Source organism: Phaenicophaeus curvirostris, chromosome 7, assembly GCF_032191515.1.
Source record: "Phaenicophaeus curvirostris isolate KB17595 chromosome 7, BPBGC_Pcur_1.0, whole genome shotgun sequence".
Taxonomy (NCBI): domain Eukaryota; kingdom Metazoa; phylum Chordata; class Aves; order Cuculiformes; family Cuculidae; genus Phaenicophaeus; species Phaenicophaeus curvirostris.
In genome coordinates, this window is record NC_091398.1 from 22,703,211 (window position 1) to 22,715,763 (window position 12,553).

The 12,553-nt window shown below is 37.6% G+C and overlaps 1 protein-coding gene across 7 annotated transcripts in view; it reads left to right on the forward strand.

The window, feature by feature from the left end:
- The first annotated feature begins 1,497 nt into the window (after positions 1-1,497).
- The window catches only part of COBLL1 (cordon-bleu WH2 repeat protein like 1), a 50,420-nt gene continuing 39,364 nt past the window's right edge, over positions 1,498-12,553 (forward strand). For 2 of the 7 annotated variants that reach the window (XM_069861194.1, XM_069861196.1), the window contains exon 1: positions 3,557-3,635. Coding sequence is in view for 3 of the 7 variants with exons in the window: in XM_069861187.1 (XP_069717288.1) it covers positions 12,262-12,269 (8 nt within the window). In the remaining 4 variants the exon portion in view is untranslated. Of the gene's footprint in view, positions 1,583-3,556; positions 3,636-5,363; positions 5,491-12,217; positions 12,270-12,553 lie in introns of those variants that run through there. The other 5 variants (XM_069861187.1, XM_069861189.1, XM_069861195.1 and 2 more) reach the window with 4 other exon arrangements.

Genomic DNA, 12,553 nt, shown 5'->3' on the forward strand with positions numbered 1-12,553 from the left:
TCCTTCTCCATAGGGCTGCTCTCAATCACATCATCCTCCATCCTGTATTGAAACTTTGGGTTGCCCCGACCCAGATGTAGGACCTTGCACTTGGCCTTTGTTGAACCTCATGAGGTTCATACAGGCCCACTTCTCCAGCTTGTCCAGGTCCTGCTGGATGACCTCCTGTCCTTCCAGTGTGGCAACTGAACCACTCTGCTTAGTGTCATCTGCAATCTTGCTGAGGGTGCACTCGATCTCGCTGTCTGTATCATCAATATTAAACAGCACTGGTGCCAGTACGGACCCCTGAGGGACACCGCTTGTTTCAGATCTCCATCTGGACATGGAGCTGTTGACCAGTACTCCCTGAGTGTGACCATCAAACCAATTCCTTATCCACTGAACAGTCCACCCATCAAATCCACAACTTTCCGATTTAGAGAGAAGAATGTTATGGGGGACTGTGTCAAAGGCATAAATCTGTGATGACAATACAGTGCACGGTTTTGGTCTGTGTCATCTCCAAAAGGATATAGTAAAACTGGAGAAGGTTCAGAGACAATTGCAAGAATTGCAGGGATGGTCAAAGTGTAGTATGGCTTTCATGTAAGGGACATAATGACCTGGTCTCTCAGCTCTGATGTTCTTATGCTTACCATTTGTACACATACCAATTTGCTGCATTCTAACTGTTCCAAGTAGGTGAAAAGGAAACGTACAATAGAATTGTCTAATGATGCTGCATAAAAATCCTTAAATAAAATGTTAAATAATGGAAAAATAATTAAGTCCCCCTTAATGTTGAGTGATTATACAATTTATAATCATCTTCCCTTGTTGATATGTGACTTGTATAAGAAAAACAAGTTCTTGGTCAGCTTCCAAGCCATTTGGAAGCTTCTTGTCTGTGCTCTCTTCTCCAGTTCTTTTTGATAGAACAAAACTATTTGCCTTTCCCTAGAGACTTGACTGTGTTGATTCATCATAGTTGAGATGTCATCTCAGTAGGTACAAAGCAACTGAAGAAATAGAGGATTTAATAAAACATGAATTTAATCTGGAAGAATGCCTATTCTTAGCCAAGTAATCCAGGTTTCCTGCTATTCTTGCTGCTTTCAGACTTTAGTTTCTCATGGATATTATTTAAAAACAAAATATTGTTACTATTTCAGGATTAGATGAAACACCAGATAGTTTTGTTGGTTTTTTTTTTTAAAGAGAAGTCTTTTGTTTATAATAATAGAGACAATAGGTTCAAAGAGCTTCCAGCTCAACAGATATGTCCCTATTGGGGATTTTTATAAAACAGATAGTAATTCTGACTAGCCTTTCCATATGCAGATAATTGATAAACATCCGTTGACTTCTACCAGCCTGTTGGGATTTTGGAGGTGTTTTTTGCTTGTTTTTCCCCAGTGCAGAATTACTTGATGCTCTATGTAATCACAGAAAAGTGAATCTGAAGGTGTTAAAGATGTAAAAATTCATATTTGGAAGATTTTCTTTTACTGCCCTCACCAGTATATGCAAGTCCTCATATTCTTTTGAACTTGGAGACAATTCTGTGGCTTAAAGGGCAAGAAACATATGTACTGAAAATGTAACCTATACAGGGACCTCTTTAGGTAGTGTTTTGTATTTAGCACTGTAGTGTCATTGTATTTAGCAAAATTATATTGGTTACTTCTTTTAAAGCATACACACAAGAAATAAAATAAATTTTGTGCTTATGATCCATTCACATGCATTCATGCATTCCCTTTTGCTGCTGTAACTAGGCAGTTGATATTTCTCTTTTAAGGAATGTTTGCTAATGCAGTGATGCCAAGATGAGATGCTTTATGGAAAAATTAGAAGCATTTAAAAATTCTGATTCTAAAGATTTCCTAACAAAACATTTCAATTCCATTCCCTTAGACTTTTTTCCCCTAATATCCTCTCTTCCCACTCAGTCCTTTAAAATGCTCAACATTTTACCTTTCACAAGTGTTGTAGTGACTTACAAAAAACTGAAAACTAATATCCTCCACTGAATGTTATCAATGGGGCAAAAAGTCAAAGTAACCTCTGTGGGATGCAGGGGAAAGTGCCTGGCACATACTTGTAGAAATGGAAAACCTTTTGTTTCTTCACTTTCAGGTTATCTGAAATGTTAGGCACTTGTTTATCATAGTTGATAGTATTGAATGCCATTGGTGACTCTCTGAATGAAAACCACATTATTTTTAAACAGTGATAAATTTGCAGCTCAACATGTGAAAGCCATAAGAAGGAAATTGCTGAGTAACAGTACATAAAATTCAGTATGGCAAGATACCGGTACGACTAACAAAATTAACTATTACTGTAAATATTAATTGAGTATTTCTAGCTACAGCCTTTACACTTGGATAGTAATTAATGCCTACACGTGAAATTCCCAAATGTTTTGTCCTGTATAGGAAACATGTTGGTATTTTAGACAACACTGATAACGCTGTCTGCACTGAAATTTTTACTGATGGTGGTCTATTTATGTGAGTCTGGCTGTGCCTGTGTTATTGCTGTCCCCAGCTTTGTTGACTCTTGAAGTCTGATTGCAGATTGGAACGCAACCAATGCTTGATCTGACTCTTCCATTCAACCTTACACACGTTAGGTAACACTAGCTTAGATTTCTGTGTTGTCTGACATAACAGGGATTGGATACTGTTGATAGGAATTCATAGGTAAGAGAGGCTAGTAATGATCGCTCGGCACGTATGCATAGATGCGTTCCGCTTCAGTTAGAGGATAACAAGCCACTTCAGAACACTATGTGGCCTGATATATATCTAGAAGCAATGATTACCAATGATAGGAACCTGCAGGATGTTGCTGTTGATGATAGTGCTTGCCCAAAAGAGTTTGTGGACTGCATTGTTTGTCATTCCCTGGGTAGACTTAATTGTAAGCAGTCCTTACATGGCTGTATGCATTAGGTGTGACTTTAGGAAGAGGCAACTGAATGAAGAGTTGCTCTTAAACAGCTTCTGGTTTTAATTGATAGTGATATCAAGCTTCTGTAAATTATCTTGCTTCAAACACTGCGAAGTTGTTTCTTTATTTTCCTGACAGCACACATATTGTACTTCTGTTTGTGAAATCTATCTGTCAAGATCTTAGTCTTCAATAATTTTGTAGGTTGTACTAATGATCAGATTAACTGGATGTAGATGGATATTTGCCTCTGCTGCCTAATTATTCCACTGATCACTAAAATTTGCTCACCTGAACTGTTTGGTCAGGTATCTTAGAGAAATAGGGAAGGGTAAAAAGCAAGGAGGGAAGGAAGAGTCCTAATTCTAAAACTTCCCATTAAAATTGTCTTGCAAAAATAAAAGGGATGTGGAAAACAGGATTGAATTTTTATGGTGTAGAGCCACAGAAGACATAACAAAGCTACTTAATACTCTCTTTTGAATTGGCTGAAGTAGATATGTCAGGATTAATGGCTAAACAAATCTCTAGATGTACTCTGTAGGCTGTTTGGTCAGGCGGTGGGATTATAAATAGGTAGGCTTACTGATGTCACCAGTAGCGGAAGAGAACAGTGAGTCTCTTCTACCTACACACGCTACTGAAAGAAATCCACTTGATTTTAATGGAGAAGAAAAACTTGTGTTGTATTGGAGGTAAGCAGAAAAGCAGTGTGATCAATTTTAGCTATTCTTCCCTCTCCTTGTTTAGACATTCAGCAGAATGGCTTCAAAGTAATACTTGTAGTGTCTTCTTGGGGAGAGTCATACTAACAGTAATTTTGTTTGCTATAAAACTTTGTCCCACAGAACTGTTCTGGTTGGTGTAAATGTAATTGTTTGTTGATGTAAAGTGATAGATATTTTGCAAACTAAGGATGTGAATGTTGATATTTACACAGCATTTCCTTGCTTGTTTGCTTGCAGTTGTCCTAACACCTGCTGTGATGAAAAATATTTATTATATATCTGCAGCAGCATTTAAGTCTTTGCTCTTTGAAGGAAGGTGTAAGGCAGTAAATAAATTACCAAATTTCAAACGTAGGCCAGTAAAAGAAAGAATAATTCATGTCTCTTATCCTGTTTTTAGAGAAAGTTTGTCAGTCTTCTAGTCCAAGGTATAAAACCTTTTTTTATCCTGTTTCTGGCTCAAAGATGAGGGTGTATAGAGACCTGTACATTTCTCCATGTGGATGCACTGCTGGAATTTCAGTGGTACATTTCTGGGTATAGAAGCTCTAGTACGTTTTATTTTAAGTTGATGAGTGGGGCCTAGAAGTTCAAATGATGTTATGGAGTGTTGTTATTTCAGGCACACTGCATGGCTTTTCTGACTTTGTCTTTTATCTGATTTTGATCTAAAGTTTTGTTTGGAGGAAAAACGCTTGTTGTTTGCAATAACTTGTGAAAATCAAGGCCTTTACTGTCCAGCATAGTAGAATCCTTGCTGTGTATTCTGTATATTCCTTGAATATTATATATCACTTTAATTTACCATGGAAATAATTAAAACAATTTTGTAATACCTACGTAGACTAAATGGCTAAATAAGTGCAGAATGCCAAGATGCATTTTGTTCACAGCAACAGAAAAAGAATTTAAGAGATCTTGTTCAGTTGAACTTCAGGTATAAGTCCATATGATTCTAGCACTGAATCATATATTGTTATGTTAAAAACTCAGCGGTGAAAAATACTGGGTGTAAACTTATGATAGTGAAAGTTGAAAAGGATGAGGGGGTGAGTAGGAGTGAAGCATAGTAGTTATAGCAAATTATTTGTCAGCACAGTTGTACAGGAAAGTTTCTCTACGTTCCCCAAAGATGCTGCTGATAATAATCATTATGAAGGTTAGTAAAAAAGTATGCCTCTCCTTTCCTAAACGGTGTTTTTCAGCACTTGAATGCTGAAATCCTATACCTTTTCTCAGAAAGAGCAGAGGCTTTCTAATGGACGTAATGGATCATCCAAAACCAGCTTTGGTGTTACATCCATCATGCTGGGAGCCAGATTTCTTTTGAAGAAATATCATCTTCTGCACAAACCCAGTAAGAAATGTATCTAGTGAATTTTGAGTGTCCAGAAGAAAGCAGAGAAGGGGGCTAATGACACCTCTTGTATGTAGGTGGGGATGAGTCTGGGGGAGGAAATAATGGCATTCAACTAGGGCCTTGAATTGCCAGCCAATGAGGGAGTTTAAGTTAAAGTAGGACAAAGGGGAGGGAGCTTCTGCTGTCAGTGGCAGCAAAGGTGGCTGTGAAAACTGCTGGTCGGGTGCATGATATGAAGAAGGCTGGGGCAGGACTTCTGGCTGTGCTTAGAACCACCCATCTCCCCTCTCAGCACACAAGAGATTAGGATTGGGCTCCAACAGCAGGACTGACATTTAAGGAGGTAGGAAATGCAACCCTGTTTTTGGAGGCAGGTTTCCCACTTTGCTTTCTGAGGAGGATGCTGGGAGAGGAGTAGTGAGGAAGAAGCTGTGGAAGATGAGCAGAGGAATCTGGTGGCAGGTAGGTAGTCAAAGCAGTTCTTAGTTTTACTGTGAGTGTTAGCTTGAGATGCTTAGTGCTTCTGTTTGTGGAACTAAAGCTACGTTGTTCATACTTTGGGAGAAACCTCTTTATTACATCCTGGCTTTCAGGATATTAACTGCCAAGATGCTTCTCTTGCAATCTAGTTAAAAAAAAGGGCTTATTTTAGTACTACATTTTAGCTTAGCATGAATTTAATGTTTTTCATTTTCTTTCCTGTAGAGAAATAAGATGCCTTGTTTGCTGAATGGTTGTCTGAGTAGAGTGAACTATCTGTCCATGCTTCATGTGTCACATAGCACCTCTGTGTGTGTGTGTGTGTGTGTATTTAAGCGTCATGCTCAGGATAGGAAACTTTCCCTGCTTCCCATTCTTTTCGAATGCTTAATATCATGTCTGTTCTCCAGTTTACTAAATCCTCCCATCTCTTGGTTATACAAGTGTACAAAATATTCTGAAGTGTTACCAAACTGTAGGTAGCTATAGGACATAACTGCTATGCGAAAGCTTCTGATAGCTGAAGAGCTTTCTACAAGAGAAAAGGCTTATTCTATTCCAAACACTTACGTAAAACCCAGACTTTTCAAAGTGCTTTTCAAAGTCTCATGGCTATGCTTGGCTCAATTATTGTTCCTGTATGTGAATCTTCAGCAGGGAAATGGGACTGTTGCAGTTGAACCCAACCTTTCACAGCAGCTGAAATAAAGAGGGAGTAAAGTTTTTCTGCCCTGTTGTTACTGCAGAGCTTCCTAGCTGCTGTCCTGTGTTATTTTATCTATTACCCCCAACATATATGCCCATAAACCTATATTTGAGGCATGTGTTTATCTAAGGAGAAAGGGGAGGGTCTGTATTAGTCTTCCCTGGCTGCTGTGATACTGAGTGGCTCTGCTTTTCTTTTCCTTACCTTTCTTAGCTTCTAAATCCATCCAGTCTCTGCCTTCAGTGTTACTTCTAAAACCTGGTTTTGAACAGGAGAGAAAAGCAGCAGCAGAAAAGCTCAGATAAATTGACAATTCTTACCTCTATTGATGTTCAAAATAGCAGGTGAAAAAGCCATGGGCAGAGCTAGGTGTTTCATCTGCAGGCTTTGAAAATATAGTGGTGCTACACCTGCTTTCATGACTAGGAGATAACGGCCAGAAGGGCAGATTCAGGCTTTGCTCTATTTGAGAGCCCTTAATTGAACTTTTTTTACTGGTATGGGAGAAAAATATCTGTATGAGCATCCTTTTATAGCAGTTCTTGAAAAAGATTTGAGGGTTTGTTCCTAGTGAGGGTAATATACGTTTGTTTGAGTTTTAAGCATTTGTTAGGTTTATTAGTTTATCAAAGGTTAAGCTCCCCCTTTCAGCTCAAGCTGTTCTTTGTTTTCTTTTCCTGTTTATTCAGCCAGTTATATATTACTCAGTTACTGTTACAGATTTACTGCTTTCTCTTCCCTGCTCTCTTTCTTTTCTGTCAGGCTGTTATCATAACTGTAAATATAAAAAAGGCTAAATGAGTCATTTGAAGTTTTAATTGTTTCAAATGTCATTCAAGGTTTTTTTGTACTTTCTTTTGGTAGTAAATCTGGGTTATTTTTTGCATTTGATAGTTTGTGAAATGGTTGCAAATAGACATAAGTATCTGCTTACTGCAGGGGTATGTTGCACATGGACACACAAAGTTGGTATTTGTATTTTGTGTTAGCTCTATTTACTTCAGAAGGCTAAGATCTTGACCTCCTTAGAAATAATATTGTTGGAGCAGATTTTCCACTACACCTCTTTGTTTTTGTTTATTTTGTGAGAGAAAAAAAGTACTTCTTTTGGCACAACAGAATGTGCTGTGAAGGAACTTTTTGTATTGGAACACATTTCTGTGATTCCTCAATACTAATAATATGCTTCATGCTAATTTGTAGCATGAAGTACTTTTTATCCTCTGTTGCCTGTTAGGATTTTGAGCTCTTGGATGTCTTCCTAGCAGTGATACAATTCTTATGCCTAAAGAGGACATAACTGTTTGGTTGAGTGGTGTAAGGCAACACTGAGTCAGTGGCTATTTGTGCTCAGGAGCTGGCTAGTCTTTCTTAAGTTTTAAGTGAGCTTGAAAAGATCATTGTAATAATAGTTATGATTTGGTTTTTAAGGGCAATTAATGAGTCAGTTTTTTCAGAAAACTTTTAAATTTGTGCTTGACTTAATTATATTACAGAAGTTTATGCTGAAGTCAGTGGACCTTTCATGCTAGTGTGGCACAATTAAAAACTTGCCTGCACTATAGAGATTTGTGTTTATATTGCCTCTGAATCTCCCCCTTTTCCTTCTAATAAGGGAAAACATTCCATGAATTATGGCTGGAATACAGTGTCTTCTGTTTTCAAGACTGCCACTGCCATGGGGACAGACAGTCAAGTCTGTGTTTGTTCCAAATGGTCTGGAGGGAACTGGAGGGTTCATTTGCTGCTTTCTCGCTTTTAGTGTGAACCAGGCATCTGACAATTCCATTAAGCTTTCACCTTACTGTCATGGTTACCATCCCAGTCTGTGATTTTTTTCACTCTAGGATAAGACTTTTTAAATAAAACTCTTTTCTTTAGAGCTATGAGGCTACTTAGGGGGGGATTCCACATATCCCATTGTCCAGGAAAGACTTTCTCTTGTAAGAGCTTTGAAAACATGTCTTGATTCCAGGGATGTCTTATTTTCTTGATCCAATTTATTTATGAAAAGAAAGTAGAAATGTAGGTATTTTACATGTTTTTGTTGTAGTATTGACCTGAATATAGGCATAAATAAGAGAACATCTGCAGGTGATTTATTGTTTGCTGGAACCTCACTGAGTAAACCTATAGAGATAATCTTCAAAGATCAGTTTATTAATAATCTTACCACCCTTAGCATTACTATTGGCATGTCAGTCGGTGTATCAGTTGCACACACATTTTTATGTTGGGAGAGCTATTTACCCAGTGCCTCATTTCTAGTACAATCTTACTCTCTTGTAATATTTTTAAAATACCAGTATTACTTGTAATATTGGTCTCCTTTCAGCCTTGGGAATCTGTATAGAGAAGTGCACTGAAATACCCCCTTATCACAAAAGATTTACAAATTGTTCTTGTTTGTTCCTCTACCTGGAAACTGAACTTAAAAGGTGTTTCTGAATTTCTGAGTTTTTTTGGTACCTATTGAGCCACCTGCTAGACACAATATCCAAACCATGTAACCTCAGAATCTTCGCCAAATAACTAAATTGATAGGCTTAGAACCTGAAAGCTTGTATTTCTCTGTGGAGCAGGTACAGTAAATGTTTTTCCTTTATTTTGCCCTACATAAGCCTGGTTTGAAGGGATAACCCAAGAACGGACAGCCCTTGACTCTGATTGATCCATACCTTGATCTTAATGTCCTGCTGGTGCTTTTATAGTAGAAGTAAAGAGATAAGACTGTGTATCAAACAGTGATATTGGTCTACAGATGAAAGCCCAGTATCAAGGCCGATAGTTGCATTATATAGATGCCATGAGGCTGGTACAGCAAATACTCGGGCTGTTTAATGTTAAGCATAATTATTAGAATACTATAGTATGTTAAAACTAACTTAAAAGTAACTTTTTTTTTGCAGCACTTCTGGCATCTCACAATTATTTGTAGAAACCCAGGTGGCTGGTAACTTAGTCGAGATGAATAAAATGTAACATAGCCAAACTCCAGTTAAAAATTACTTTAAATTACACCAAAAAGAGAGATGCTTTGCAAAACCAAACTGTTCTTTGAGCAGGATTTTTAAACATTACCTTGTCATGTATTCAATTGGTTGTAATATTTTAAACCTAGTAATTTTCAGTAACTCTAGGGAAATAAATACTACCTAAATTATCATTTATTGAGCTGGTATCAAAAATCAATAGGCCTCCTATACCTTAAAAACTTTAGATAAAGGTAGAGGTAATGGCAAGTTAGGGACTCTGTGGAAGTCTTAAGATAAATATTAGATGTTTTCAGGTTAATCTTAGTGTGATAATGCCAGACATGGTGAAAAAGGAATTAAGTGAGAATGGTTCTTAGATGAATTTTTGTTTACAGTCCCATGTAGGTCTCTATTCTTATAAAATATCAGCCACAGACCTAAGTAGGAAGCTCACACATTCAGTTAGAGGGTGGAAAGTAGTGTTTCCACTTTAGAAATGGCTCATTTTGGTCATGCATTGATAACTTCAGCCATTTGGACTGTGATGAGCAGAATCGGATAGTAATGCTGCGGTTGTCTCCAAGCATTTTTGTAGCAATTAATGTTTGGTCTTGAAGATGTGCACTGCAGGTGTTGTGAAACCATAATCCCCAAACAGGGAACGGAATAAATAGGAGGAAAATTGGTACTTTGATGATATTTGCTTAGTGTAGAAGACAAATTTATGTGACTATTAAAGATGGCATTGTGCTGGGAATACTTATAGGTAAAATTAGGGGCCTAAATATTTTGTATGCTTGTTGGCCAAAATGGATGTATCATTGTAACCAAAATAAATTAATGTTCTTACCGTAGGCCTGGACTGTTGTTCAGCTGTTCCTTGGATGAGCAGATGATGTGCAAAATTTTGGCTGTCCGCTTCTGTGGCATAGCAGTGGAGCAGATTATTGTAATAAGTGAGAAAATTTTATAATAGTTGTTCGGGTTGACAGGTCAAAGGCAGGAAAAGCTGTAGGAAAAGTTTCATTGCAGTGACCTTTTTCCTCTCATGATGTGATCTTAGTAGAGCAAGATCCTTTTCTAACTTTGAAAATAAACTGAAGTGCTGCTTTTACATCTGCATATATAATTTTGTGAAGTTGAATATAAAAAAAGAGTGGTTGCTCTTTGTATAAACCAGTGGTCTTTATAGTGCCATAAGTCAAATTAACAAACTTAAGTCTAACTGTTGTGCAGTAGAAGGTTTTTATTCTACTATGTTTAATGAACTCTTTCAGTACCTGAGAGATGTCTGAATTGTGGATGAGGTCCCTTATGACCTTTCCTGTCCTAGATGATTGCTATAGGAAACTTGAGAGTTGGTTCTGACGTTGGAGGTTAGATCCGAAATAATTTTAGTAAGAGGGCTATCAAGCTGTCTTTGTATAGTGTCTCAGGTAATTGTGTTTAAAATGGGAAGTTAAGTGGTGTAAACATAAATGTTCCTTCGTACCAAGATATGAAGACATGGATTTTTTTCTATGCTGTTGCCTTTAGTTGTGCACAAACCTAGCAGATAAATTTCCTCTTTTATTTTTCTTCATTTTTTTGGGGGGGAAAGTGATCCTTACTGAAAGGAAGGGCTGGTGATAACTGGAATATCCAGGTCGCGCTCAGTTCAAGTGTTTCTCATTATTTTAAATTGCCTTTCTTTAGTTACTGACAGTTAAAAATAAACAGCTTGCAACTTTCTAATAGAATTTTTTTTTGAAAATCAAATAAATAGATGTTTTATTTATTTACTCTGCCAGATCTTTATTTTCAAAAGGGCTTCCACGCATTCAGATCACTGACGCTGGGGTATTTTGTGAGCAGGAAACATGTTGAGATACAGCAGTGACACTTTATCTTGTGGAAGTGGGATCTGAACCGCATAAAATATTGACTTTATGGCCTTGTATTTAATTTTAAAAGATGTATTGTTTTTCTTAACAAAATGATGAAGTCTTCTAACTGCGTTTGGCTGAATGGATTCTTTGATGTCTTTACAGAAGCTGTATTCTGTCACAACAACTGGTAGGAATTGCAGATGGGACTTAAGAAATTTAAATATCTGAGATATGAATCAATTCTTTTGGGAACAATGTAATCTCACAAGATGAGGGCTAGCTGAAAGACTCGACATAAGCAAGTGGCTCTAGATGCACTGGTAAAACTGCATCAGCTTGTGTTTGTTGGACCCTGTGAGTGCGTTGTGAGTATCCCTCTGGCTGCCTTTACGGGGACTAGGAAGAAATGGAGAAGAAAGATTAGTATGTTGGGTTTTTTTTCCCTTTTCCTCCTTTGTCTTAGGCAATTGATTAAACAGAGGATGACATGATGACATTCAAGCTATTACAGTGTAATAGTTATCTTGAATTGTATGTCTGGTGATAAACAGTGGGAAGCAGTTGCCTTCTAATGAATTGAGATCGGCAGTTTTAATGTGTATTGTAGGGAAGGTTGGCCAGTTGATGGGACTGGAACCTGTGGAGACGAGGAAGGGGTGGGGACCCTGGTTGTGTAGGATACTGCAGCACACATTTTTAAGAGAAGTTCTTATCAGTTGTGATGTTATTTGATTAAAAATTTTCTTTTAGCTCCCTTTATGTTGTAGCTAAATAAGCTGTACATAGATTCTTCCCACAGCTTTGCTCTAGTCCTATAGTAGCCATGAAAATAAAGATTATGTTTTTGGTTGTTATAACTCCTTCTAATATTTACTTTGAAAATTAGACTGGGTCTTCTTAGCTCCTAGCACACCTGGAAGCTATCTGAAATGAAAGATGCTCTGACTAAGATAGTTTACTGAACACTTCTTTTTCTGACCTCTGAAGTGTTGGTTTTATGTGATTGGGAATTTATGCTCTTGGTTATAGTTGTGGTTTATTTTTATAAAAATGAAGGGATTTCTTCTTTTCAAGAGAAGAAACTACCCTAACCACTCACTCTTTCTAGAAAATTCATTAAAAATCAGCCTCTTTCCCTGTTTACTGAGTTCCTGAGATGAAAGAGGCATGAGGGAATTGGGGTTTTCTTTGATTGCTGTCTACAATGAATAAGTGTTTGAAATGACAGCATAGACTTGGAGTTACTTGGATAGTGCTTGTTTTACTTTTTGGCATTTGAATAAAATGGCATGTGGAGGATTCCTTGAGAGAAATCAGCTGTGTCAGCTTCTTGGTGGCCCCATAGTGCAAAAGAGGAGGGGAGGGTTTGTGGGCTGAAGCTACCCCTGCAAATATATTTCCACCATCTGGTCACTTGCTGTTCTTGATTTGCACCTATGGATGCCATCATGGCAACAAATTTTTCCCCGTGCTGTGAGGCACTGAGAGTGCAGGGT